This window comes from Leucopleurus acutus (genome assembly GCF_964270905.1).
Source record: "Leucopleurus acutus genome assembly, chromosome: 17".
NCBI lineage: Eukaryota > Metazoa > Chordata > Mammalia > Artiodactyla > Delphinidae > Leucopleurus > Leucopleurus acutus.
In genome coordinates, this window is record NC_139159.1 from 42,692,661 (window position 1) to 42,720,610 (window position 27,950).

Genomic DNA, 27,950 nt, shown 5'->3' on the forward strand with positions numbered 1-27,950 from the left:
AATTGTGCTTCTGTGGGCATTCATTTCTTAATGTTAATTTTTTGGTTAAGCACTGAGCTTCTGCCTTGATTATAACCTTGAGTGAAGAAAAGTGTACGCATATTTCAAATACACTGATTTTAATACCAAGAAATTACACTAAGGAAGTAATTTCATGTATTCATAATTCTAAACAAAATTAACTTCAAGATTGGCAAATAATAGATGTTCAATAAATGTTAATTGGTGACAGTGTGTTATCCATAGAATAATTTTAAAGGTTCTTAACTTTTCCTCTATTGCCATTACTTGAAATTCTGCCTTCAAGTTTAAATATCTAAAGGCTCATAACATCTTTAGTATGCATTTATGATTATGTGAATTATTAGAAATGGCTATATTTTTTGATATAGATTGACTGGCCTGGAGACAAGAAAACAAATGAAAGAGGTCCATCAGAAAGATGTGAAATTGGGTACGGGAAATAAAACAAGAGAAATTAATAATAGCCAATGATAACTGTTAAGAAATAATTTTTAACAAAACTGTATAGTCATGATCTCATACAGCTATAAAGTCCACACATGTTAAAAATTTCATTTAACTCATTAATTAGTGGGGGAACCAGTAAGATTTTGCAACCAATTCAAAGAAGTATTAAAAAAAAAAGTATTCAAACTACTAGACATCTATAGGCAGTCAGGAATGCTTAAGTAAATCTGCTTAATAGATATGAAACTGGCAAAAACAGATAATATCCATAGAACAATAATCAACTGAATCTCCTATGGATATAATTTGCATAAGTTATGGACAAGAATTATTTGCATTATTGTCAATATTCTGCAACTTACAGAATTGTAAAATAGTTCAAAGACAATGAAAGGCACAAAAACCCCATAAAATCAGATAAACTGGACAATGTCTAACTTTCCCTTAAGACACCCAACAATCCTTTTGGTCCCTTTAAACAGCCTTTCTTCATGGTTTCCCTACACAGATGACTTGTTTTGAGTGCTATTACGGGCCAGGCATTGCCCTAGATGCCTTGAAGATATTAACTCATTTAATTCTCACAAGAACTTTATGAGGCAGGTTCTATTACTATTACCATTTCACAGGGGAGGGATCTAAAGCACAAGAAAAGGTAAGTCTGTCACCCAAGGTCACAGTGATAGTAGGAGGTAGAACCAGGATCTGAATCCAGGTAGTTTTGCACAAGTTATGCTGCCATGGATGTGAGTATATGAAGATAAAAAAATTCACAGGACCTGACAAGTTAGATAACATTAGATATAGAAGCAGGAAGAGGTAATGGTGACTCCAAAGTATTTCCCCTGGTTGTGAGAAGGGGGACGCCGTCCAGATAAAAAGACTAAGAAGAGGAGTTAGTTTAATTTGGTTTTTAGACATATACTTTGAAGTAATGGCAAGATGTGGAGATGGAAAAGTCCAGCTAGGCAGGAGACCAGAACTAGAGATGTAGATGTGATTTTTTTTAATTGAGCAGGTTTATTAAACTTTGGTATCAGAAACACTAGTGTGTGTCTGTCAGAACTAAAGGACAGAAGCCCAGAGAGAAAAGAGAATATTATGCAGGAGGGACTGAGGTCCTGCATAGGCTGAAGAGAGCCAGTGTCAGGGAGTAAAACCAAAGCAGGGTGAATTGGCTGGAGTTCTTAGGTCCAGACAACAGAGTACTCTCCCATGGGTTTAAGGAGAAACATTAAAATGGAGTCACGAATGCAGATAGCTAGGGTTGAGGCTGAAAGGTAAAAAGAGGCTACTATCGTGGAGGAGCTTTATCCAACACGCAGTAAAACTGGTCAAGCAGGGAGGGGTCATGATCAGAGGCACCCTTTAGAAAGAACAAGTGTGGCTGCAGCGCGAAAAATCTGGTCAAATCTGGAGGCAGGAGGTGTTACTGGGATCCAGATGTAGGCAGCTGCTGGCTTGGACCAAGTCAGGTCGTGGCAACTAGACCCAACGATAATATTTGAGGGGCCTGATAGTAAGAGTGCCAAAGGAGGCTCATATACCATGTGAATAAGGGTTTAAAAGTTATAAATCAAGCTAGTAAACTGTCAAATTATTCTCTTTCCTACTGCCCCTCGATGGATATCAATACATCTTCAGAAGGACCTGGAAGGAAGGGGGAGAACCCGGGCGAGATCCGTAGAATTTAGGCGGGGCTTTCCTGGAACCTATAAGGCCAAGGAGCGAGGCGACGGCGGCGCAGATGCAGGGGACCACAGCGACACCTGTCTCATCTCCGACGGGAGTCCAGCGGTCTCCTTCCCACCGCTAAGAGGTGCGCAGACAGAGCTGCCGGGGGCGTGGCGTGGCGAGGAGAGGCGTGTCCGCGCGCTAACAGCGCGAGGTCGAAGGGCACGGCGGCGTCCCTGTCATGGCGGCCTCCACGCTGCTGTCGGCGTGGGGCACGCTACGGCCCGGCGTCCCCGGCCTGTGCCGCTGCCGGCAGCCCAGGGGCCTGTGGGCGCACACATGGCGGCTTCCGGAGCCCGCGGGGTCCGGGCGGAGCGTGGCCGCGGTCAGCGGACCTGGCATCTCGGGCACTGACCGCTACTGCTTGGAGCTGCTGCGGTGAGCGAGCCGGACTGCCCCCGGCCGGGAGGTCGGGGAGCAGGCCGAAAGGGACCCTGGTGGGCGCGGCGGGCCTCGGGGCGGACCTGCACCTTCCCTGTGTCCCTCAGCGTGTGAGCTCGGGTGTATGGGGGAGTGAGGCAACAGGAGCTTTCACACTGGTCACAAATTTGTGGCAAAATGCCTTCGTCTGTCACCTTGCCCGAGCCTTAACTTTACCTAATTAAACGCTTTGCATGAATAGCTTTTTAAAATTCGAAACATGGCTAGTAACTAATTTTAATTAAGCAGTAGTTAACTTTGAGTTCTTCCTACGTGTCAGGCACTATGCAAAGTAGTTTACAAGTAAATTATCTAATTTTCGTTACAAAGTATGAGGGAACAGTTGTAGACCTACCACTTACAGTTATGTGGATTAGAGCATTTAGAACAACGACAACATTCCCATGCATTTCAGTATTTTGTTTCGTTTTTAATCACTTTTTGAAATAGTGTTCCTACCCCACCTTATTTACTTGTTGATTGCTTGTAGGAGAAACAAGGTAGCATTAGTGGAAATCAGGTCATTAAGAATTGTAAAAGCCAAAAAGATTATATTCATCTATATAATTTTTAAGTTATCATTTTTTGATGATAAGACATTTAAGTTACCAAAACGTATACCATCCATATCCACTCGTTCAGTGCAATTTTTCTTTGACACCAGTAGTATCCTAACTTACCTATCCAGGGTTGAATCACTCTTACTAATTTCTTATATATTCTTTTAGAAATAGTCTGTGGATATCACATAACAGCTTTTCTCAAATATATATTTATAAATGGCCAGATACTTAATCTGTCCATATAGGTATTTAAGTGGAATGGAGGCTGTTGACTCTAGCGATTTATTGAAAAGCAGGCAGCAGGCAGACCTTATCTGAGTTTATTAATCCTAGCTCTGTCACTTGGGAAAGTTAATTACTTTAAGAGTCAGCTATTTCCTCATATGTAGATTTCTACTTCTACTTTATAACATGGTTGTGAGGATTAAATTACATGATGTATATAAAAATGCTGTTACATAACAAATGCTCAATAAATAGTTTAAAATAAAAACAAAATAAACTTGAAAGGAAGATTAGAACTTTTAGCTTCTAATTGTCCATTAATCTTTGCAAGATTTGGCCTCCGAAATTGTGTGTGCAGGGTTGTTTTGGACATGTATCTTATGCAAGGCCTCCAAATATCAGACAAGATACTAGACTATAACTTCAGATTAGCCAGCCGAGGATCTTCTAGGAATCAAGGTTCCTGGGAAAATCTCAAGCCTAATTTACATAGGCTTCTTGGGGTTTGGTTTGAGGAACACCACCTCAGGCCTTGGGATTAGTGTTATAATAAGATGAGGAGGTGGCAGTGGTGATATCTGGAAGTGCAGTTCTCCAGCCTCACTGAGGAACCACTTCTTCTGTGCTTCAGTGGCACAGGTCCATGGAATTAGCATAGCAGTCCTAGCACTAGATATGCTTACTTCTCATATGTCTGTCTCTCCCTGCTAGACTGAAGTCTATACCTATCTTCAGTGTCTAGCGCAGTGCCTGGCACATGCTAGGCACTGAATAAATGTTTGAATGAATGAATGAATGAAAGGTTATTGACTCTGCTGCTGTATAAAGCCATCATAGCATAGCATTTCTCATTATCTGGAACAGTTCTTAGGTAACTGGACCTTGGTTAGCTATTTATAGGTTATCCTTGTATACCAGTAATCAACGTTGATAACAGTGATCCTGACTGATGAAGAAATGGTTAAATAGTATATCCTATTTAATGTAAAGAAGAGGGTAATATTGTTTAGAAAAATTTCCAAAGTATTTTAAAAATTGTTAACAGGGCAAACCATTAGCTGTGTAGAATATCTTATTTCCCAGAGACTGTTACAGTTCTGTTATGTCTTCATTTCATTTTTCATTTTCATGTAAGAAACTTGAAGTACTTCACATGTTGGTTATTTTTAAGGAGATACGAAACAGGTAGACTATCAAGCCTCATTTTTCAAGTTAGGAAATAGACATGACTGGTATCATTCTGTCAATAACTAGTTGAATGATGGAAATTAAGATTGTAGTTTGATTCCTATTCAGTGTTTTCTTACTGTCTCATATTAACTTTCACGTGTTTTAAACACTTTTGAAGTTTAGAGACTGTTTATAATAAAATAAAATTTAGAAATGTTTACATCTATATATATTTACAAGTATAAGCTATAAAGTTTTGTCTGAACTCTCCATATTGTAGCTGAAACCGCATATAGTGAGATTTTTTAGTAGAGCTGTCTTGTGATAACAAGGTTACTGCTATCTATTCATGATCTCTCCCTTTTGTTTATGTGGAAGTTGGGGGAATTGTGAAGGTTTAAGTTCTCTGTTAGCCGCAGGAATGAGGTCGGACCCATTTTATACTGAGTACTGTTTTATAGGAAATACTGTTATATTAAGGTTCCAGTGTCTTACAGTGAAAGTAGCCTTGTCAATAGGCAGTCTGGTAAGCACTTTATATTTATTTATTTATGTATGTATGTATGTATGTATGGCTGCGCTGGGTCTTCGTTGCTGTGCGCAGGCTTTTCTCTAGTTGTGGTCAGCGGGTGCTACTCTTCGTTGTGGTGCGTGGGCATCTCATTACAGTGGCCTCTCTTGTTGTGGAGCACCGGCTCTAGGCACGCGGGCTTCAGTAGTTGTGGCACATGGACTTCAGTAGCTGTGGCTCATGGGCTCTAGAGCACAGGCTCAGTAGTGGTGGCGCACGGGCTTAGTTGCTCCACGGCATGTGGGATCTTCCTGGACCAGGGCTCGAACCCGTGTCCCCTGCATTGGCAGGCAGATTCTTAACCACTGTGCCACCAGGGAAGCCCTGGTAAGCACTTTATACTTAAGTCATCCTAGAATGAATATAGTTAAGGATTATATATTTTTAACTTTTCATTTTAAAGTAATTTCAAATTCACATAAAAGTTACAGAAATAGTACACAGAGCTCCAATGTACTCTTCACCCAAATTCCCTCACTGTTAACGTTTTGAACCACTTGAGAATAAGATGTAGATGTCCCATTACCCCCCTTCTTATTTTGGTTAAAATTGATCCAGTATTACCATCTAATCCACAGACTCCATTGACATTTTGCTAATTAGTCTGTTATGTCTTCTGTGTATCCAGGATCACGTGCTACATTTAGTTGTCACGTGTCTTTAGTCTTCTCCAATCTGGAACAGTTTCTCAGTCCTTATCTTTCATGAACTTGACTTTTTTTTTTAAGAGAACAGGACAGGCTACTTTGTAGACTTTCAGTTTGGGTTTATTTAATGTTTACTCATGATTTACACAATTTTTGCAGGAATATTACAGAAGTTATGCTGTTCTTTTCTCAGTATCATGTCAGAAAGCACATGGTGTTGATTTATCCTATTACTGTGGAGTGAACTTTTTGTTACTTGGTTCTCAAGTGTCTTTCAGGTTTCTCCCTTGTAAATTAATAAGAATGTTAGCAAATAATATTTATTTTGTGAGAAGATACTTTAATACTATGTAAATATTCTTTTTCTATCAAACTTTCACCTGTTTAACATTTTCAGACATTTAGTGATATTTGCTTGAATCAGTTTTTACTTTGACAGTTATCAAGTGGTGATTTTAAAAATTCAATCATGTCTTCTAGGTTTATCAGTTGGCATTGTACTGGTTGTCAAATTTTTCCTTCTCTTTGCATTTATTAATTCATTTATATTGGTATGAGCTCATGGGGTCCTGTTACAATCTTTTACTGTCATTATTTTTTTGATGCTCAAATTGTCCCAGACTTGGCCAATAGAACTTCATCAAGCCAATTTCTTTGTCCTTTTAACAAGTCACTCCATTCTTTGAACATTTGTTTACTTTCTGCTCAAGAAGATGTTTCAGGCTTATTTGGTATTTTCCTTCCACCAGCCCTGGAGACAGTCATTCCTTCAAGGAGCCTTAGTTTCTTTCAGTGGAGAAATCAAGGTGTGTTCACTGATACTGCAGGTATGGGGGCGGATATCATTGTTTCTAGGCTTTGTCAGCAGATGCTGTAGGGAAATAGAAGTAAGTGTGAGTGTGTGCGCATACACACAAGCGCACCCTCCCACACACACCCCATATTTGTTCTCTGTCTTTGTCTGATGTATATATCTATCTATGCATTCAAAACCGTGAGTTCATACCAATACTTGCTGGCACTGTTTTCTTGATTTCTACATCTGTAACTCATTTGAATTCTTACTAAAACCAAAGTGATTCTGAAACAGTTAAAATTATATATATATATATATATATTATATAAGTCAAAATAAATTAATGGAGATTGATTATTCATTTTAACTGGTCTGGGATTGGAAGCAGATAAATTTTTTATAATTGTAGAGAAACAGATATAAAATATAGGAAACTTGGGGGCTATTTTGAGTTGAAGCCTTGTTTTCGGTTCATTTTGGTCAGTATATTTTGTGTGCAGTTTGGAAAGTGAAAAGTAATTATCTTTTTTTGCTTATTTATTATAGGAAACGAGATTATGAAGGCTATTTATGCTCCCTGCTACTCCCTGCAGAATCCAGAAGCTCTGCTTTTGCACTGAGAGCTTTCAATGTGGAACTGGCTCAGGCTGGTATTAAAATACCTTAAAAATTATTTGTAAAAATAGTGATGTAATATGTTTAATGCTGAACAATAAAGAAATATAGTAGTAATTTATATGTTAGATGTGTTTAAGGTTTCTGCTGGTGATTTCTTTCTCCTGCTTAACAGTTCAATTCCAACAATAAAACTAGCTAATGAACTTAACGTTTTTGGAAAGACCATCCTGGCATTTCTTTTTTTAAGGATATTATAAAACTATGCAGTTAACATTGCACATTTGTCTGTTAATTGAATAGGTTAATCAGAGTATTACTGCTTATTCTTTACACATTTGCATAATTTACTTGTATATAGCAGTTCTTCAAAGCACTTTTTAAATTGAGTTTTTAGCTTTAAAGTGAAATGGAAATTGAAGCAATTATAGCAAACCCAGACCTTATATCATACTAACTTTTCTAAAGAATTACAAAGGAGCGACTCTTCTTTTTCTTAGACTGGAAAGAATGTGTGCTGATATAAGATAAATTGAAATGGAGAATGTAAATGAGGGAGTTGAGATAGAATTGCATTGATCTTCTCAGTAAATGAAACGGAGAGGTTGGTTATTGAGAGTGAGGGAGCACGGGAGGGTTTGGAGTCTTCAAGAGTATGACAAGTTTTGACACAGCCTCTCTGGTGAATATGATAGGACGTGAAGTAGGAGCACATGAAAGGATGTGAGTATAGTACTGAGGCATAATTGTGGTTAAACACTATAAATCTGCAGAGAGTAATAGAGTCTGGCTGTTTGTCCTTGGTGTACTTCTAGAAGTCATGGGTCTGTATTTTTTTATTTCATCCTTTTTCAGGTATAAACTATACTTCAGCATCTTAAGTCAGTCACAATTTAACGATAAATAGTACCCAATGTGATCTTCCATTATAACTGTAAAATAATTAAAATTCCATTTTTAATAAATAAATCTTCCATATTTTCCCTGATTCTCTGTCACCTTATAGGAATGTCTTGCTTTTTTTTTTTTAATTTAAATAAATTCAACTGTGCAGGTAGCCTTGCACCTGTGTGCCACTCCAGGCAGTGTCTACCTGGCTGCCCCTTGGTCCCACTGCCCTGCACAAGATGGCACTTCCATCTCCTGATGGCTGTCTGTCTTACTGCTTTTTTGTACACAGTCTTGTTCATTCATTCATTCAACAAGTATTGTCCAAAATATGCTAGGCACTATTTTCGGTACTGGGTTATAGCATTGAATAAAACATACAAAGTCCCTGTATTCAAGGAACAAGTAAATACTGTACAGAAAAATTAAGGAGGATAGGGAAGGCTAGGTATAGCAGGGGTTCCTGTTTTAAGTAGGGTGATCAGGAAAAACCTCACTGAGACGGTGGCATTTTAGCAAAGATTTGAAGGAGGCAAGGGAGTGAGATATGTGTCTGAAGAGTCTTCTAGACAGAAGGAGCAGCAAGTGCAAAGGCCCTGAGATGTAAGTGTGCCTGACATATTCAAAGACAAGAAGGCCAGTGTGGCACAACAAAGAAAGGAGGGAGAGTGTGGGAGGAGATTAGGTTAGAGGTATCTGGGACAGAAAAGTAAGGTCTTGGAGACCACTTCAGTCACTTTGGCATTTACTCTGAGTGAGATGGAAAACCGTTGGAAGGTTCTGAGCAGAGAAAGACATCACATCTTTGTCATGTTTCTAAAGGATTACCCTTAAAAAAATTTTTTTTATTAAAGTATAGTTGATTTACGATATTAGTTTCATGTGTACAACCATGGTTCAATATTTTTGATAGATTATGCTCCATTTAAAATTATTACAAAGTATTGGTTGTATTCCCTGTGCTGTACAGTGTATCCTTGTATCTTATTTATTTTATACATAGTAGTTTGTACTTCTTAATCCCTTATCCCTATCTTGTCTCTCCCCTCATCCCTCTTCCCACTGGTAGCCACTACTTTGTTCTCTATATCTGTGAGTCTGCTTCTCTTTTTTTGTTGTTTTATGTTTATTCATTTGTGTTATTTTTTAGATTCTACATGCAAGTGATAATGTGCATTATTTTTGATTAATTTGGATATATATCCAGGATTGGAGTTGCTGAATCATATGGTAGTTCAGTTTTTAGTTTTTTGAGGAACCTCCACACTGCTTTCACAGTGGGTACACCAATTTACATTCCTACCAACAGTGTACTAGAGCTCCCTTTTCTCTACATCCATGTCAACATTTCTTAATTTGTGGTCTTTTCCATGACAGCTATTCTGACAGATGTGAGGTGATATCTCATTGTGGTTTTGATGTGCATTTCCCTCATGCTTAGTGATGTTCAGCATTTTTGCATATACCTCTTGACCGTCTGTATATCTTCTTTGGAAAAGTGTCTATTCAGGTCATCTGCCCATTTTTTAATTGAATTGTTTTTTTTTTAATATCGAGTTGTATGAGCTGTTTATATATTTTGGATATTAGCCCCTCAACAGACATACCATTTGCAAATATTTGCAAATGTTTTCTCCCATTCAGTAGGTGGTCTTTCCACTTTGTTAATGGTTTCTTTTGCTGTGCAAAAGCTTTTAAGTTTAATTAGGCCCCATTTGTTTATTTTTGCCTTTGTTTTCTTTGCCTGAGGAGAAAGATCCAAAAAAATATTGCTATGACATAGGTCAGAGGGTGATCTGCCTATTTTCCAGGAGTTTTATGGTGTCCAGTCTTACATTTAGGTCTTTAATCCATTTTGAGTTTATTTTCATATCTAGTATGAGAAAATGTTCTAATTTCATTCTTTTACATGTAGCTGTCCAGTTTTCTCAGTACCACTTATTGAAGGGACTGTCTTTCCCCATTGTATATTTTTGCCTCTTTTGTCAAAGATTAATTGACCATAAATACATGGGTTTATTTCTGGGCTCTCTATTCTGTTCCATTGATCTATGTGTCTGTTTTAATGCCAGCACCATACTGTTTTGATCACTGTACCTTTGTAGTATAGTCTGAAATCAAGGAGTGGTATCTCCAGCTTTATGCTTTTTTATCAAGATTGCTTCAGCTGTTCAGGGTCTTTGTGGTGCCATATAAATTTTAGGATTATATGTTCTAGTTCTGTGAAAAATGTCATGGGTATTTTTATAGGGATTACATTAAATCTGTACATTGCTTTGGGTAGTATTGACATTTTAACAATATTAATTCTTCCAATCCATGGACATGGGATATCTTTCCATTTCTTTGTATTATCTTCAGTTTTCTTCATCAGTATTTTTTAGTTTTCAGAGTATAGGTCTCTCACCTCCTTGGTTAAATTTATTCCTATGATTTTATTCTTTCTGATGTGATTTTAAATGGGATTTTTTTTGCTTTTTCTTTCCTATAGTTCATTATTGGTGTATTAGAAAGGCAAAAAATTTCTGTAGATTAATTTTGGATCCTGTAACTTTACTGACTTCATTTCTTAGTTCTAATAGCTTTTTGGTGGAGACTTTAGGATTTTCTTTCTTTAGTATCATGTCATCTGCAAATAGTGACAGTTTTACTTCTTACCTTCCAATTTGGATGGCTTTTATTTCTTTTTCTTGTCTAATTGCTGTGACTAGGACTTTCAATACCATATTAAATAGAAGTGGTGAGAGTGGGTATCCTTGTCTTGTTCCTGATTTTAGAGAAGAAACTTCTCACCATTGAGTATGATGTTAGCTGTGGGGTTGTCATAATTGGCCTTTATTATGTTGAGATGTTTCCTCTATACCAACTTTGATGAGCGTTTTTATCATGAATGCATGAATGTTGAATTTTGTCAGATGTTTTTTTCTGAGTCTATTGAGATAATCATGTGATTTTTATCCTTTGCTTTATTAATATGGTGTATCACATTAATTGATTTGTGGATATTGAACCATCCTTTCATCATTTTAGTAAATCCCACTTGGCCATGGTGTATGATCCTTTTTACATATTGTTGAATTTGGTTTGCTAATATTTTGTTGAAGATTTTTACATCTACATTCATTAGATATATTGGCCTATAATTTTCTTTTTCTGTAGGGTCTTTGTCTAGTTTTGGTATCAGGGTAATGATGGCCTCATAATTGGGAATCTTCCCTCCTCTTCAGTACTTTGGAGTAGTTTGAGAAGGATAGGTATTAGTTCCTCTTTGTGTATTTGGTTTAATTCCCCTGTGAAGCTCTCCAGTCCTGGACTTTGGTTTGCTGGGAGTTTTTTGGTTACTGATTCAATTTCATTACTAGTGATCTGTCTGTTCAGATTATCTATTTCTTTTGGTCTAGTTTCAGAAGATTGTAGTTTCTAGGAATTTATCCATTTCTTCTAGATTGTCCAATTTATTGGCATATAACTGTTTGTAGTTTTCCCTTCTGATTTTTTTTTGTGTCTGTGATATCAGTTGTAATTTCTTCCCTTTTATTTCTTACTTTGTTTATTTGGGTTCTCTCTCTTTTTCTTAATGAGCTTGACTAAGGGCTTATCAATTTTGTTTATCTTTTCAAAAAACCAGCTCTTGGTTTCATTGAACTTTTTTCTTTTTTTTTCCTGGTCTCTATTTTATTGGTTTCTGCTCTGATCTTTATTATTTCTTTCCTTCTGCTGACTTTGGGCTTTGTTTGTTCTTCTTTTTCTAATTCCTTTAGATGGTAGGTTAGGTTGTTTATTTGAGATTTTTCTTGTTTCTTGAGATGGGCCTGTATCACTATAAACTTTCCTCTTAGAACTTCTTTGCTGTGTGTCCTATAGATTTTGGAAAGTTGTGCTTTTATTTTCATTTGTCCTGAGGTATTTTCTGATTTCCTCTTTGATTTCTTCATTGACCCATTGGTTTTTTAGTCTCCATGTGTTAGTGTTTTTCCCATTTTTCTTCCTGTGATAGATCTCTAGTTTCATACTATTGTGGTCAGAAAAGATGCTTGATATAATTTCTATCCTCTTAAATTTTTTCAGACTTGTTTTGTGGCCGAGCATGTGATCTGTCCTAGAGAATGTTCCATGTGCACTTGAAAAGAATTTGTATTCTGTTTTTGTATGGAATGTCTTATAGATATCTATTAATTCTAACTGGTCTAATGTGTCATTTAAGACCATTGTTTACTCATTGATTTTCTTTCTGGATTGTCTGTCCTTTGATGTAAATGGGGTGTTAAAGTCTTCTACTATTATTGTGTTTTTGTCAATTTCTTACTTTATGTCTGTTGATATTCGCTTTATGTATTTAGATGTTCCTATATTACGTGCATATATGATAATGAATGTTATATCCTCTTGCTGTATTGGTTCCTTTATCATTATACAATGCTCTTCTTTTTCTTTTGTTATAGCCTTTGTTTTAAAGTCTATTTTGTCTCATATGCGTATTGCTACTCCTGATTTCTTGTCGTTTCTGTTTGCATGAAATATCTTTTTCCATTCCCTCACTTTCACTCTGTGTGTGTCTTTATCCCTGAAGTGAGTCTGTTGTAGGCAGCATGTTGAAGGGTCTTGTTTTTTTAATCCAATCAGCCACCCTGTGTCTTTTGACATTTAAAGTAATTGTAGTCCACTGACATTTAAAGTAATTAGTGATAGGTATGTACTTATTGCCATTTTATTACTTGTTTTCCAGTTGTTTTTGTAGTTCTTCTCTGTTAATTTCTTCTTCATTTTGTTTCTTCCATTGTGGTTATATGATTTTCTTTTGTAGTATGCTTGGGTTCGTTTCTTACTGGTTTTCGTGTATCTATTGTAGGGTTTTTTTTGTTGTTGTTGTTGTTTTGTGTGTGGTACGTGGGCCTCTCACTGTTGTGGCCTCTCCCGTTGTGGAGCACAGGCTCCGGACGCGCAGGCTCAGTGGCCATGGCTCACGCGGGTCCAGCCGCTCTGCGGCACGTGGGATCTTCCCGGACCGGGGCATGAACCCGTGCCCCCTGCATCGGCAGGCGGACTCTCAACCACTGAGCCACCAGGGAAGCCCTATTACAGGTTTTTGATTTGTGGTTACCATGGGGTTCGTATATGTTGACCAATAATTATATCTACGTGACTTAAACTGATAAGTCTTTTAAGTTAAAACGCATTCTAAAAGATCTACGTTTTTTACTCCCCTGCCTTATATTTTGTGTTTTTTATGTCATATTTTATATCTTCATGTCTGTCTCTTTACTGTTTATTATAGTTATGATTGCTTTTACAGTCTCTTTTTGTTTTATAATCTGCATACTGGCTTTAATATTTAAGTGGTTGATCCACAGCCTTTACTATATGATTTGTCTTTATTAGTGGGATTTTTTTTCCACCTATAAATTCTTACTTCTTGTAGCCTTTTCTTTTCCACTTAAAGAAGACCATTTAATACTTCTTGTAAGGTTGGTTTAGTACTGATAATCTTTTAGTTTTTTCCTTATCCAAGAAGTTCTTTATCCCTCTTTCAGTTCTGAAAGATAACCTTCTTGGGTAGAGTATCCTAGGTTGTAGGTTTTTTCCTTTCAGCTGTTTAAGTATATCATGGCACTCACTCCCTTATGGCCTGCAAAGCGTCTGCAGAAAAATCAGCTGATAGCCTTAGGGGGATTCCCTTGTATGTTTTTCTGCTTTTCTCTCTCTTTTTTTTTTTTCTCTTGCTGCCTCTAAGATTCTCTTTAACTTTTGCCATTTTAATTATGATGTGTCCTGGTGTGGGTCTCTTTGTGTTCATCTTGCTTGGGACTCTGTGCTTCCTGTACCTGGAAATCTGTTTCCTTATTCAGCTTCAAGAAGTTTTCAGCCATAATTTCATCAAATACATTTTCTACCCCTTTCTCACTCTCTTCTTCTGGAATCCTTATAATGTGAATGTTAGTACACTTGATGTTGGCTCAGAGGTCCCTTAAACTATCGTCATTTTTTAAAATTTGTTTTTCTTTTTGCTGTTCTGATTGGGTGATTTCCATTATTCTTTCTTCCAGATCACTTCTGTGTTCTTCTCTATCACCTAGTCTGCTGTTCATTCCTTCTAGTGCATTTTTCATTTCATTTATTGTATTTTTCATCTCTGACTGGTTCTTTTTAATATTTTCTAGTTCCTTGTTAAAATTCTCAGTGTGTTCATTCATTCTTTTCCCAAATTTAGTTAGCATTCTTTTTACTATTGCTTTGAATACTTTATGTGGTAAATTATTTATGTCTGTTTCATTAGGGTTTTTTTCAGGGTTTTTTCCTTGTTCTTCCATTTGAAACATATTCCTTTGTTTTCTCATATTGTTTAACTTTCTCTGTCTCTATGAGTTAGGTGATAAGATTGGTTACCTGTCCCAATCTTGAAGGGGTGTCCTTGGGTGGGACTGCCCCTATGCAGTCTGCTTGCCCAGTTACTTTGGTGGGAGGGCTGGATCTGAAGTGAGCATAGATCATGTCTTCTCCTGGGGTGTGCTGGCAGCTACCACTTTGGTGGGAGGTAGGGCTATAGATGAAGGGGCTATAGCCAGAGCCAGGTGTGAGCTGAGGCTTTTCCTTTGCTCTTCCAGTGGCAGTCACCATCCTGTCTGGGTGGGGTCTGGCGCCCAAGGTGCTGGAGCACAAGCCCTGAGGGTTGGTCTGAGCCAGCTCCCATCCTTCTAAGTGTGTGCACTCCTCTAGCAATGGCACCTCAGCCCTAGTCGAGGCACCTGGTGTGGGCTGGGGTGCATGCTGGAATGGTCTGGGAAGCCAGTCAGAGCCCCAGGCAGTTTTCAGCCTGCAGCCTGATGTGCGTGCTGTTAATGGCTGCCTTCACGCTATTCAGAGGCAGAGTCAGGTCCAAGCTGGCTTCCTTTTCTTTAAGTGTGTGTACTCTCCTTAGCAATGACAGGCCTCGCCCTAGTGGAGAGCAGTGCTGGAGCAGGAGAGGCTGGAGCAGGCAGCTGGTCAGAGCCGCAGGCAGTTTTCAGTCTGCAGCCTCCATGCTATTCCCGGGAATAAGTAAGTGTGTGCATACTCTTCACAAGCAGAGTCTTGGTTTCTTACAGCCCTCCAGTAAGTCCCACTGGTTTTCAAACCAGCTAAGGGTAATTGTGTTACCGGTGTCAGACCCTTGGGCTGGGGTGCCTGGTGTGTGGCTCAAACCCCTTGCTTCCCAGGGTGGTTCCCTGAGCCTGTGTGTGATATCCCGCTCCTTTTCTGTGTCCCCTGCTAAGGGCCTGGGTCCCAACCTAACTGGTTCTCCTCCCTTCCTCCCCGACTCCATGTGCATCCTTCTTCACAGCCTTGGTTGTAGAAGAGCCTTTTTGCCAGTTTCCAGGTTGTTTTCAGTGATGTAGATGTATTTTTGATGTGTTCATGGGGGCAGGTGGGCTCAGTGTCCTCCCACTCTGCCTTCTTGATCTCCCTCCTAAAGGGATTAACTCTTTTTTAAAAATGTATTTATTTTTTCTTTTCTGTTATGGTTTATTACAAGATACTGAATATAGTTCCCTGTGCTATACAGTAGGACCTTGTTGTTTATCTATTCTGTATATAATAATTTGCATCTGCTAGTCCCAAACTCCCAATCCATCCCTCCCTCTTGGCAACCACAAGTCTGTTCTCTATGTCTGTGAGTTTGTTTCTGTTTCATAGATAAGTTCATTTGTGTCATACTTTAGATTCCACAAATAAATGATATCACTTTGGTAAGTAGTAGTTGTCTTTTCTTCTGACTTACTCTATTTAGTATGATAATCTCTAGGTCCATCCTTATAGCTGCTGTTTCATTCTTTTTTATGGCTGAGTAATATTCCACTGTGTGTGTGTGTGTGTGTGTGTGTGTGTGTGTGTGTGTGTGTATATGTGTGTGTGTATATATATATACGCCACATCTTCTTTAAAGGATTACTCTTGATGCTGTATTGAGAATAGACCATATGCCATGGGATCTGAACACTAAGCATTGCTAAGAGACCCACCCAGCACCAAGACCATAAAAAAAAAAAACCAAAAAAAACCCCCAACTTTTTATTTGGAAATAATTTCACACACACCAAAGTAAGAATAGTACAAATACCCATATACCCTTTTGTTAATATTTTGCCCTATTTGCTTTATCATATTGTGCCCCTCTCCCCTTCTCCCTCTCTCTCTCCCTCTCTCTCTGGGTATACACACACACACACACACACACACACACACACACACACACACACACACAATATGCACACACATACATGCACTGGTTTTCTTATGAATCATTTTACAGTAACTTGACTACACCATGGCCCTTATCCCTGTAAACTTGAACTGTATTTCATTACCATAAGAATATTCTCTTACATAACAGTTATCAGTTTGAGTAAATTTGAGATTGATACAATACATTTATTTAATCTACCTTCTGGTTTCCACTTTTGTCAGATGATTTCAGTGATGTCCTTTATGGCCTTTTTTAACCCTTCTGTACAGGATCCAATCTAGGATAATGTATTGCATTTAGTTTTCATGTCTCTTTGGCCTCCTTTAACCTGGAACATTTCCACAGCCTTTCTTTGTCTTCTATTACATTGACATTTTAAAAACAGTATTGTTCCTTTTCAAAAATTGAGTATTTCTCATTTGGAGTTTATTTTTTGTCATGATTATATTTATATATATCTAGTCTAATGCTTAACTGCCTAAATGGTATATGTCCTTCTCAGGGAATCACAAGGAGGCATTACATGTCTGTATGCCTCTTACTGGCAATACCAATTTTGGTCACTAGTCAAGATGTTAACATTTTTTTTCCTTGTTAAATATAAGGAAACATTTTAAGACCATGGTCCTCATCAAAATTTACCTCACATATGGCAAATAGGTATATGAAAATGTGCTCAGCATCACTAATATCAGAGAAGTGCAAATCAGAACCACAATGACATATCCCCTCACACCTATTAGGATAGCTGTTATCAAAGAGACAAGAAATAACAAGTGTTGTAGAGTGTGTGGAGAAAAGGGAGCCCTTGTGCACTGTTGGTGGGAGTGTAAACAGGTGCAGCCACTGTGGAAAACAGCATGGAGGTGCCTCAAAAAACTAAAACTAGAGCTACCATATAATCCAGTAATTTCATTTCTGGGTATTTATCCAAAGGAAATGAAAATATTAACTTGAAAAGATACATGCACCCCCTTGTTCATTGCAACATTATTTACGATAGCCAAGACATGGAAGCCACCTGAGTGTCCATTGGTGGATGACTGGATAAAGATGTGGTATATCTACACAATGGAATATTACTTAGACATAAAAAAAGAAGGAAATCTTGCCATTTGTGACAACACAGATGGACCTTGAGGGCTTTATGCTAAGTGAAATAAGTTAGAGAAAGGCAAATACCATATCATCTCACGTATATGTGGAATCTAAAACAAAAACAAAAGCAAAACAAAAAAACCCCCAAACTCATAGATACAGAGAACAGATTGCTGGTTGTCAGAGGCAGTGGGTGGGAGATGGGTGAAATGGGTGAGGGTGGTCAAAAGGTAGAAACTTCCTGTTATAAGTAAATAAGTCATGGGAATGTAATGTACAGTTAATACTGTATTATGTGTTTGAAAGTTGCTAATAGAGTAGATCTTGAAAGTTCTCAACATACACAAATTCCTAATTATGTGTGGTGATAGATAGTAACTAGACCTATGGTGATCATTTCACAATATATACATACGTATACAAATCATGTTGTATACTTGAAACTAAGATACTGTTATATGTCAATTATAGCTCAATTAAAAATAAAAAATTTACCTCCTAGATTTAGCATGCATTGGTGATTCTTGCTTGACCCAGCGCCATTCTTAATCAGTAGTAAGTGAGGGAGAGAGTCTAATAATCTTCTTTTAAAAAGTTACTTAGTGAATAAATAAATGAGTTTATTTAAATGCACCACAGTAAAGTTCACTTTTTGTGATGTACAGTCCTATAGGTTTTGAGAACTGCTTCGAGTCACGTATTTACCACTAGAGTTGTGATACAGAGGAATTCCATCAACCCTTATGTGTCCCTTTGTAGTCAACCCCTCCCCTCTCCCACAATCTTTTACATATCCTTCTGGTTCCATTATAAGAGCTGTGAGTATGCAGAGCATGGGATAAACTTCTACCTTTTTGAGCCATAATTTCTGTGTTTGTAAAATGGGTGTATTCGTAAGGACCCTGTGAGTTTGTTGTGAGGATTGTGATCAGATAACCTCTGGTACAGTACCTGGTACTTGTTGACTTTTTTTTTTTTTTGCGGTACGCGGACCTCTCACTGTTGTGGCCTCTCCCGTTGCGGAGTACAGGCTCCAGACACGCAGGCTCAGCGGCCATGGTGCACGGGCCCAGCCGTTTCGCGGCACGTGGGATCTTCCCAGACCGGGGCATGAACCTGTGTCCCCTGCATCGGCAGGCGGACTCTCAACCACTGTGCCACCAGGGAAGCCCTACTTGTTGACATTTGATAAATAAATATTAGTTCCTTCTCTGCTTCCTCTAAAAAGCCTCTGGTTCTATTTCCTAGGTTTATCTTCAGACTCCAAAATATTTTTACTGTCACTAACCCAGTGAGAATTGTTTTTCTTCTCTTCCACTTATTATTGAAAAACTTTGTTTTGGAAAACTTCAGTCATATACAACATGAAGTATATTCATATGTAGAGAGAGATGCATAATGAACCCCCATATACCTCATTACCCACCTCCAACTGTTACTAACTCATGGCCAATCTTGTTTTCTCATCTTTACTCCCCACCCCCCTCATCTCCACCTCCAGGTTATTTTGAAGTAAGTCTCAAATTTTTCCATCTGCAGATATTTCAGTTTGCATCTCTAAAAGAACTCACTTAAAAAAATAACCACAATACCATTATTATATATTAAAAATTTAACAATAATTTCTTGATATCATTAAACGTCTGGTGTTCAGATTTTCCTAGTTGTCTCTGTCTCTTTAAACTAGGATTCAAATAGGTCTACATGGGACTGGTTGATCTCTTTCTTAAATTTCTTTTAAATGAAATGATCCCCCTCCCTCTCTTTGTTTTTTCTTGCAATTTTTTTCTAGAAGAATTGCTCCTATTTTTGAATGCAGACCTTGAAAATATTTTTGAATAAGCACCAAATAATTTGTAGCTTTTACTTAGGAAACTCATAATGATGATAATTTAAATGATACATAACTTCAAGGAAAAAATTAAATGTAGAGAAACTTAATTTTTGGCTGAATTATATGATTATGCAGTTACAATGCTGGTTTTTGAGACTGTGAACAGTGCGTTTATTAAAGTTTTAAACACTATTTACAGGTTAAGGACTCTGTCTCTGAGAAAACAATTGGACTGATGAGAATGCAGTTTTGGAAAAAAACTGTGGATGATATATACTGTGACAGTCCACCACATCAGCCTGTGGCCATTGAACTATGGAAGGTAAAAAAAAAACCACCCCCCAAAAAGACCCCTACTTTTCATTTGTAAGAATGTTATTTGAGCATACTTTTTGTTACATACAATTTGGATAGTGTCAATGGGGAATCTATCCTGAAAATAATTTTAGGCTCATGTAATGTTCAGATATATGTTAGATTTGACAGAATTTAAAATCATCCACGAATAATTTGCACACATCTTCAGTGTATTTCTTTATAAAAGGAAGAAGGAGAAATCTGATCTCTATATGTTATAAGTTATTTTCCACATATTTGATTGCAGAATTTAAGCCCTACAAATTTTGAAGCAGTGGCAGGTACATTTTCTGTCTGCCCTGCAGCTCCTTATTCCAGTGCTTTAATCCGTACTCTGGGCAGTAGAAAATCACGCATTGATCTTTTGTGACAAGGAGACATGCTCTCATCATTGTCCAGACACAAATCTAAAACTGCCTTGTCTAGTTTGATAGAATTGCTTATTTGTTGATGAATTTTAGGTGTCCGAGAATGGAAACCTATGGGCTAGGGTATTATTTGTAAACTAGATGTATTTAGTAATTAGTTTTACATTAAAGCTGTATGGATTCTTCATTCACAAACAGCCATGCACAGTTTAGAAATACGCTGAACTGTGAACAGAGAAAGGGAATTAGGTACCTTTCATCACTGATCTGTGTCCCTATTGTAATATGATGAATGCCAAAAGATAGTTTCCATCACAGGAGCCACTGACAGACCTGACAGTGGTACGCCTCTTCTCAGGTTTGCGCCCCAGCAGAGGCAGGCCCCATTTGTGGGCCCCAGATTGACTTCACAGAGCCTCAGTAAGGATGGAAAGCCAGGCCCCTCCACTGGGGACTGAGAAGAAAGAGTGGATGGGAAGCTTGTAAGTATTAGACTAGTTGTTTACTTTTATTCATCCCACTTCAAGAATCTCATCCTAGGTGACTCAGTTTAGAAAAAAGTTTCTCTAAAAATCCAGAAACTCTTATTTATTTTATATACAAACCTGACTGCATTAGAGGTTTATGCTAAGACGTGCACTGAAGATTCTGACCTTTGTCAGGAAATAATGTGAAAGGTCAGAGATTTCTTTAACACAAATTTATCTTGCCTTCGCTTCTCTTAAAAAAATTCTGGAAAACATATCTAAATTACACAATGCTTACGTATATGCCAATTTGTCCAGTTTTAATAGCTGCTTAAATTTTGTTGATTAACGTTGACCAGCTTTCTTTTTTTTTTTAAATTTATTAATTTATTTTTGGCTGCATTGGGTCTCTGTTGCTGTGCACGGGCTCCTCTAGTTGTGGTGAGTGGGGGCTACTTTTCGTTGCGGTGCGTGGGCTTTTCATTGCAGTGGCTTCTCTTGTTTTGGAGCACAGGCTCTAGGTGCATGGGCTCAATAGTTGTGGCTTGCGGGCTCTAGAGCGCAGGCTCAGTAGTTGTGGCACATGGGCTTAGTTGCTCTGCAGTATGTGGGATTTTCCCGGACCAGGGATTGAACCCATATCCCTTGCACTGGTAGGCAGATTCTTAACCACTGTGCCACTGGCTGGAAGTCCCTGGCCAGCTTTCTGATATGACAGGTATTGAAGGTTAATATGAGTATTTGAAAGAAGCAGGTAGTGTTCAGACCAGTTGTCCTGATTGCATATTCCCTACCCCTCCCCGTTCTGTTGGAACATACCCTATTGCACCACTGTCCAGTCAAACTTTCAGTTGATTCTTTGAAGAGTTTCAGCTTCTTTAGAAGATTAAATAGGGAAACAGTGACATGTTGTCCAAAGAGTACATTCTTGCCACACTGTTTCATTGGTGCCTTTAGGGTACAAAATAGTTGAATATCTATAATTTCTAATATTTATAACCAAGGTTTTTGTTCTATTTGGCTTCTATTTCCAAAGTTTTGATAGTTTTGTTCAGCAGGTTTTCAGCCTCTTATAAATATTTATTTTTTATCTTGATCTCCGATTTCCTTCAGAATCAGACAAGAGAGCTATATTTTGTGGTCAAGGAACTGCAGCTGTTATAGCGTCAGTCCTGAGTAAATAGGAGTCTGACTTTTCAGTGGTTAAGTATTTATTGAGTACTTTTCTATGCCAGGAATGGTGCTTGTTGATGTGGTTACAAAGATCAAACAAGTCCTGCCCTACTCAGACATGTGCAAAATTAAACAAGAGCAGAACTCTAATGACTGAGGTATCCCAGGCTGATTCCTGGGACTGGGGAGAGAGGCCTGTAGAGAGTCCTGCTATGTAATTGTAATAATGCTGAGAGCACTTGGAAACCAACTCCATGTAGCCCTTTTAGCTTCTGTTAAGTTCCTGTAGGGCAAAGTGGGCTCATTCTCTACAGATCCACCCTTTGTCACATAAATGTGTATTGATGATCATGTCAGCCTTTAACATTTTAGTATCAGTGACATCTTAGAGTCTCAGTTGAAGTATAGGATATATTCCTAAGACTTTGTTTCACTACTATATTTATTTATTGTGAAAATATATTATACTTAGTGTTGACTTGGTAAGAAAACAATGTTTTAAAAACTTATTTGGAAAAAACTTCAGAATTTCAGAAAGGTTACAAAATTAAAAATAGTATAAGAACATTTCTATATCCTTCGCCTAGAATTACTTGTTGTTAACATTTTATCCCATTTGTTAATCATTTTGTGTGCTCACTCAAGTGTGTGTGTGCTAGCATGCTCTCTCTGTATATATTTTCACACTCATAAGTTTTTAAATCATTTGAGTATAAGTTACATACATCATGTCCCTTTGTCCCGAAATACTTTAGTATTTCCTAATAGAGACATTCTCTTATATAACCAGAATAGTTATTGACTTTAGTAAATTTAACTTTGATATAACACTTTTCATCTAATTTTCCATTCATATTCCAATTTTTTTTTTTTTTTTTTTGGCGGTACGTGGGCCTCTCACTGTTGTGGCCTCTCCCGTTGCAGAGCACAGGCTCCGGACGCACAGGCTCAGCAGCCATGGCTCACGGGCCCAGCCGCTCCGCGGCATGTGGGATCTTCCCGGACCGGGGCACAAACCCGTGTCCCCTGCATCAGCAGGCAGAGTCTCAACCACTGCGCCACCAGGGAAGCCCTCATAGTCCAATTTTGTCACTTGACCCAATAATATCCACTAATGTATTTTTCCCCTCCAGTGTAGGATCCAGTCAGGTACTTTTTTTTGTTATGTCATTTTAGCTTTAATCTGGAACATTTCCATAGCTTTTCTTTGTTTTCTATGACATTGATATTTTTGAAGAATGTAACCCTTTCTTTTTTTCTTTCTTTTTTTTTTTTGGTAGTAGAACATTCCTCATTTTGGGTTTGTCTGATGTGTTCTCATGATTAAATGATTCAGGTTATGCATTCTTGGCCAGAATACTGCATAGGTGATGTATTCTCAGGGTATCACATCCGGAGACACATTTTGTCCATCTTTCCTTTATTGGCATTGTTCATTTTCGTTAACAGTCAAGATGTTGCCTGGTTTAATGTGTAATCTACTGTATAATTATAGTTCCCCTTGTAACTAATCAACTTTCAGACAATGCAAATACGCTGTTCCTCATCAACTTCTTGTGAAATTTCCTGCATTCATTGATGGTTCTTGTCTTATCCAGTCTTTACTATTATGATTGCAGAATGATAATTTCGCAACTCTGATGCTCTGTTCACATTGACCACTTGGCACTCTACTATAGGCAAATGCTCTCGTACTCCTATATTATTTATTTGTTTATTAATTATTGGTATAAACTCTACTGTTTTTTTCAGTAGTTTATAACTTATTACTATACTTAATTATTTTGGTGTTCCAATAGTCCCAGATTTGGACAGTGGGAGTCCCTTCAAACTGGCTTCTGTGTCCTGACATGCCTCCCATTGTTCTTTTGAGCACTTTCTATTTTCTGGTGCAATAAAATAGAATCATCTTGAATCTCCCTTGCTCCAGCTCTGGAATCACCCATTTTCTAGACTCTTGTTTCCTTTGCGGGGAGTGGTATTAGAGGCCAAGATCTGAGCACTAGGTGTTCTCTTTCCTACTAGAGTGTCTTTACTTGTAAGATAACACTGTACCCTGCAGATTGTTTTCTTTGGAGCTTTATTACTGTTTTCTTTTTGGAAAGTGTTTATTTTCATTAAATAGAGTCTTCATTTTTATGGAAAAAAGTTTGTGTGTAATAAGTAAGCATAGAAGTTGGGGCATATCACATAGCAGAGAAGCTCCGCTCTGCTTAATTCTTGTTTCGTTTTTGTTTTGAAAGTGGAATCACTAAATTACCAATAATATAAGAAAAAAAAGATAAATTAGTGGAAAAGTTTTGGATATATATTATCCTTACTTGGAAATGTTTTGAAATGTTTTCTAGGGACATTCTCTTTTTTTCCCTAGTTCTTTAACATAGCTATCTATCTGGTGATGCGTTATTACGAATGCTCCCTTACCTAGTTTTTTTTTTTTTTTTTTTTTTTTTGCGGTACACGGGCCTCTCACTTTTGTGGCCTCTCCCGTTGCGGAGCACAGGCTCCAGACGCACAGGCTCAGTGGCCATGGCTCACGGGCCTAGCCGCTCCGTGGCATGGGGGATCTTCCCAGACCGGGGCACGAACCCATGTCCCCTGCATCGGCAGGCGGACTCTCAACCACTGCGCCACCAGGGAAGCCCCCTTACCTAGTTTTGTATTTGGTTTGTTTATGTTATTCAGGTCTACAGAAGTCATCTCCAGTACTTTCTAAAACTTACAACTCTTGTTTTTTTTAGGCTGTCAAAAGACATAATCTGACTAAAAGATGGCTTATGAAAATCATTGATGAAAGAGTAAGTTGAAATTGCTCAAGTCTTAAGTTTTTTCTTCCTTTTTAATCCTTAAGCTAATCTTCAGGGAGGAAATGTTTTAGTATGTGTATTAATATTTGGAGAAACGAAACTTTTAGAGAACTGTACCATTATATCCATTCTCCATTACTGCATGCCACCCACCTCAGCCGCCCACCCCCGTACCTAGAGACAGACAAGCAAAGACAGGCACCCAGGCAGAGGTATGCGTGTGCACACCACACTCTACTAGTTTGTTTTTTTAAAACAGAAAGTTTTTACAACAGAAATTTTCAGGCTTATATAAAAGTAGAGAGAATAGTGTAATATACTTCCATGTGTATGTCACCCAGCTTTAATAGTTATAAATACATGTCCAATGTTATTTCATCTATATTCTACCAACTTCCCTCCCTAAACCCTATTAGATTATTTTAAAGTAAACCCCAGACATGTTATTATTTGATCTGTACATATACATGTATCTTGAAAAGATAAAAACTTGTATAAAATAATCAACAAGAACCTGCTGTATAGCACAGGAAACTCTACTCAATATTCTGTAATAACCTAAAATGGGAAAAGTGTCTGAAAATAGATGTATGTATATGTATAACTGAATCACTTTGCTGTATGCCTGAAACTAAACACAACACTGTAAATCAACTATACTCCAGTATAAAATAAAAATTTAAAAAAAAGAGAGAGAAAAAAACTTGTATAAAACATAACTATAATATGATTACCAGACCTTTAAAAAGTATGGATAATTCCTTAATGTCATCAAAACTTGAGTAGTTGTACACATATCATTATGCATACCCAGTGCTTGGATCTCTGTCCAAATAGAGGGAATAAGGAAAGTTCAACAGTTCTAGCAAATGGAATCTTATACTGAGTTCTTAGAACTAAGTTCTAGTTCTAACCAAGCATGCAAATTGCTTGATGACCTGGGCTGATTTGTCTAATCTTTCTGACACATAGTTGGCTAAGTGTCCTTGTTGGCCTGATATTTATTACATATTATTGTCCTGAAAATGTAAGTTTACTTAGTTTATTTGGATACAATCTATTAATAACCATAGGCTATAGTAGTAATAATATAAGCAAAAATGAGATAATGACTTTAACATTTAAAAAATTGCTCAGTTGGCCTATAGAATTAATTAGTACTAAGAAAATGTATTTTTCAGGTGTCTTCAGTTTTCATGAGGTAAAGAAAATTTGAGAACTCAAGACAGAGATAATGGAAAATCTCTTTTTTTCTTAATGAAAAAATAGCAGTTTTTCCGTTGTTCAATGGAAAATAACATTTGGCTTTTGTATGGAGGGATATTTAAAAGTAAAGGACTGGGGTCAATCTCCTTGCATTGATCTGAAGATTCAGTATAATCCTTATAAAAATTCCAGCTGCCTTTTTTGGAGAAATTGACAAGCTGATCCTAAAATTCATATGAAAATGCAAGGGACCCAGAATCATCAAAAGAATCTTGAAAAAGAAGAACAAAGTTGGAGGACTCACATTTCCCAATTTTGAGACTTAAGTATAAAGTTACAGTAATCAACTGTGTAGTATTGACCTGCCATAGACATATAGATCAATATACTGATCATATAGATCATCTATATTGGCATGGAATAGAATTGAGAGTCCAGAAGTAAACCTATATATTGATAGTCAGCTGATTTTTGACAAGGGTATGAAGATAATTCAGTGGGGGAAAGAATAACCTTTTCAACAAGCAATGCTGGGACAACTGGATATCCACATGCGAAAGAATGAATTTGAACTCCTATCTCATACCATGTACAAAAACTAACTCAAAATGGATCAAAGCCCTAAATATAAGAGTTAAAGCTGTAAAAGTCTTAGGAGAAAACCTAGGCATAAATCTTTTTAACTTTCTGTTGGGCAGTGACTTCTTAGATATGAGACCAAAAGCACAAGCAATAAAAAAAAAGATAATTGGACTTCATCAAAAGTAAAAACTTCAAGAAAGCAAAAAGACAATCCACAGAATGGGAGAAAATATTTACCAGTTATATATATGATAAGGGACTAGTGTCTAGAATATATAAAGAACTCTTATAATTCAACAATAAAAAGACAAATAACCCAACTTAAACATGGGCAAAGGATTTGAGTAAACATTTCTCTAAGGAAAATATACAGATAAGTAATAAGCACCTTAAAAGATGCTCAGCAGCTTTTCATGAGGGAAATGAAAATCCAAACCACAATGAGATACCACTTCATACCAATTAGGATGGCTATAATAAAAAGAATGAACAATAACGAGTGTTGGTGAGGATGTGGAGAAATTGGAACCCTTCATACGATGCTGACGGAAATGTAAAGTGGTGCAGCTGCTTTGGAAAAACTGTTTGGCAGTTCTTCAGAAAGTTAAACATAGAGTTATCATAGACCTAGCAATTTCACTCCTAGGTTGGTATGAGAAATGAAAACGTATCCACACAAAACTTGTGCACAAATGTTCATTCGTAATAGTCCAGAAGTGGGAACAACTCATAGTTGAATGAATAAACAAAATGTGTGTATCCATACAGTGGAATATTATTCAGATTTTCTTCAATTAAAAGGAATGAGATATTAAAAGATGTGCCAACATGGATGAACCTTGAAAACATGCTAATTGAAAGAAGCCAGATACAAAAAGCCACATATTGTATCATTGCACTTTTATAAAATGTTCACAGCAGACAAATCCATGGAGACAAAGTAGGTTAGAGGTTTGTCAGGAGATAAGGAAAGGGAGAACTGGGAAGTGACTGCTTAATAGATACAGGATTCTTTCTGAGGTGATGAAGAGAAAACATTCTGGAATTAGTGGTGATAGTTGCACAACTTTGTGAATACACTACAACCACTGAATTGTATACTTCAAAAGGGTAAATTTTATGGTATGTGAATTATGTTCCAGTTTGTTTTTAAATGTAATGGAGCTGGAACATATTTTTTCCCCTGGGATTCATTGTTGGTGCCAGTTTCTCCTGATTGTAAAAAAGGAGGAAGGGGTGGAGGAATAATATTACCTTGGCCATCGAGTCTTTGTAAATGTATTATTATAAAAGTTGCTAGATGTTCTAAGATTTACATTTTTCTCTTTCTTGAATATAGTGTGTTCTGGTAATCAACCGTTGGTTTATTGAGCATAGTTTCTTTTATGGGGAATGGGGTGCAGGGCCTGGTTGTGATCTCCTTTCTTTTTCTAGGCACCTTTTCCCTATTAAGAGCACGGGCTTAATGGTCAAAATATGTGGGTTTGAATCTTTTCCCCACCACTAATTTGCTGTGCGACCTTGGGCGTATTCCTTAACTTGTTGGTAACTCAGTTTCTTCATCTGCGAAATGAAAAAAGTATTAATTCCTTTTGAGGGAGTTGTTAGGATTAAGAAGATAATGTCTGAAGTACTTAAGTAAGAGCTTAGTTGTCAATTTCTCATGATACCTCAGGCTTTTAGAAGGAAGTAAAAATTAAGCCAACCCCATGTCCGTGGTGATTTGTGCATTGAGGT

The 27,950-nt window shown here is 37.5% G+C and overlaps 1 protein-coding gene across 2 annotated transcripts in view; it reads left to right on the top strand.

Annotated features, from left to right (window-relative positions):
• Nucleotides 1-2,386: 2,386 nt before the first annotated feature.
• The window catches only part of NDUFAF6 (NADH:ubiquinone oxidoreductase complex assembly factor 6), a gene marked incomplete at its 5' end in the record, with an annotated part of 36,409 nt that continues 10,845 nt past the window's right edge, over nt 2,387-27,950 (top strand). The window contains 4 exons of one of the 2 annotated variants that reach the window (XM_082858658.1): nt 2,387-2,583; nt 7,144-7,243; nt 19,453-19,575; nt 24,360-24,416. In XM_082858658.1, the coding sequence (XP_082714784.1) occupies nt 2,387-2,583; nt 7,144-7,243; nt 19,453-19,575; nt 24,360-24,416 (477 nt within the window). Of the gene's footprint in view, nt 2,584-7,143; nt 7,248-19,452; nt 19,576-24,359; nt 24,417-27,950 lie in introns of both variants that reach the window. The other variant, XM_082858659.1, reaches the window with a different exon arrangement.